The 2,026-nt window shown below is 61.0% G+C and overlaps 1 protein-coding gene across 1 annotated transcript in view; it reads left to right on the top strand.

The window, feature by feature from the left end:
* Position 1: 1 nt before the first annotated feature.
* Positions 2-2,026, top strand: part of LOC106723887 (zinc finger homeobox protein 3-like) — a gene marked incomplete at its 5' end in the record, with an annotated part of 2,148 nt that continues 123 nt past the window's right edge. Inside the window, one exon of the mRNA XM_014529143.1 lies at positions 2-2,021. Coding sequence (XP_014384629.1) covers positions 2-2,021 — 2,020 coding nt within the window. The remainder of the gene's footprint in view (positions 2,022-2,026) is intronic.

Raw genomic sequence — 2,026 nt, 5'->3', positions numbered from 1 at the left:
CCTGCAGCCCCACATGGAGCACCACTGCCCCAGCGCGCGCCCCCCGCGGCCCCTGAGGGAGGAGAGCGGGAGCGACAGCAGCGAGGAGGGGGACGAGGAGAGCGACGTGGAGAACCTGGCTGGGGAGATCGTCTACCAGCCCGACGGCTCGGCCTACATCGTGGAGAGCCTGAGCCAGCTGACCCAGAGCGGGGGCGCCTGCGGCAGCGGCAGCGGGCCTCTCCCCTCGCTCTTTCTGAACTCCCTCCCCGGGGCGGGGGGCAAGCAGGGGGACCCTTCCTGTGCGGCACCCGTCTACCCGCAGATCATCAACACTTTCCACATAGCCTCATCCTTCGGGAAGTGGTTCGAGGGCCCAGACCCGGCTTTCCCGAATACCTCAGCCCTGGCGGGGCTCAGCCCCGTCCTGCACAGCTTCCGCGTGTTTGACGTGCGACACAAAAGCAACAAGGATTACCTGAACAGCGACGGCTCTGCCAAAAGCTCCTGCGTATCCAAAGATGTTCCCAACAATGTGGACCTGTCCAAGTTCGATGGCTTCGTGCTCTACGGCAAGCGGAAGCCCATCCTGATGTGTTTCCTGTGCAAGCTCTCCTTCGGCTACGTCCGCTCCTTCGTGACCCACGCGGTGCACGACCATCGAATGACCCTGAGTGAAGACGAGCGGAAGATTCTTAGCAATAAGAACATCTCCGCTATCATCCAAGGGATCGGCAAAGACAAGGAACCCCTTGTAAGTTTCCTGGAACCAAAAAACAAAAACTTTCAGCACCCTTTAGTTTCCACAGCTAACCTCATAGGTCCCGGACACAGTTTTTATGGTAAATTTAGTGGCATTCGGATGGAAGGGGAGGAGGCGCTCCCAGCCGGCTCTGCCGCCGGCCCCGAGCAGCCCCCGGCTGGCATCTTGACCCCCAGCACCCTCTTGAACCTTGGCGGGCTCACCAGCTCGGTCCTGAAGACCCCCATTACCTCAGTCCCCCTGGGGCCTCTGGCCTCCAGTCCGACCAAATCCCCGGAGGGCAAGGACCCCGGGGCGGCAGAAGGAGAGAAGCAGGAAGGGGGCGACCCGGACTGCTTCTCCGAGAAGGCAGGGCCAGCCGAGGAGGAGGTGGAGGAGGAAGAGGAGGAGGAAGAGGCGGAAGAGGAGGAGGACGAGGAAGAGGAGGAAGAGGAGGAGGAGGAAGACGAGGGTTGCAAAGAACTCTTTCCCAGTGAGTTGGACGAGGAACTGGAGGACAGGCCCCATGACGAGTCCGGGGCCGCGGCAGGTAGCAGCAAAAAGGACCTGGCTCTCTCAAACCAAAGCATTTCTAACTCCCCCTTAATGCCTAACGTGCTCCAGACACTGTCGAGGGGCGCAGCTTCTACTAGTTCTAATTCCGCTTCTTCCTTTGTTGTCTTCGATGGTGCGAACAGGAGGAATCGTTTAAGCTTTAACAGTGAGGGCGTCAGGGCCAATGTGGCAGAGGGCGGCAGGAGGCTGGACTTCGCCGACGAAAGTGCCAATAAAGACAATGCCACAGCACCAGAACCAAATGAAAGCCCCGAGGGGGACGACGGGGGCTTCGTCCCCCATCACCAGCACGCGGGCTCCCTCTGTGAGCTTGGGGTGGGGGAGTGCCCCTCGGGGAGCGGCGTGGAGTGCCCCAAGTGTGACACGGTCCTGGGCTCCTCCCGCTCGCTGGGCGGCCACATGACCATGATGCATTCTCGTAACTCGTGCAAGACCCTCAAGTGCCCCAAGTGCAACTGGCACTACAAGTACCAGCAGACGCTGGAGGCGCACATGAAGGAGAAGCACCCGGAGCCGGGGGGCTCCTGCGTCTACTGCAAAAGCGGGCAGCCCCACCCCCGGTTGGCCCGAGGCGAGAGCTACACGTGTGGTTACAAGCCTTTCCGCTGCGAGGTGTGTAACTACTCCACCACGACCAAAGGCAACCTCAGCATTCACATGCAGTCCGACAAGCATCTCAACAACATGCAGAACCTGCAGAACGGCGGGGGCGAGCAGGTCTTCAGCCAC

Source organism: Myotis brandtii, unplaced genomic scaffold, assembly GCF_000412655.1.
Source record: "Myotis brandtii unplaced genomic scaffold, ASM41265v1 scaffold670, whole genome shotgun sequence".
Classification (NCBI taxonomy): domain Eukaryota; kingdom Metazoa; phylum Chordata; class Mammalia; order Chiroptera; family Vespertilionidae; genus Myotis; species Myotis brandtii.
This window is presented reverse-complemented; position numbering and strand designations above follow the sequence as displayed.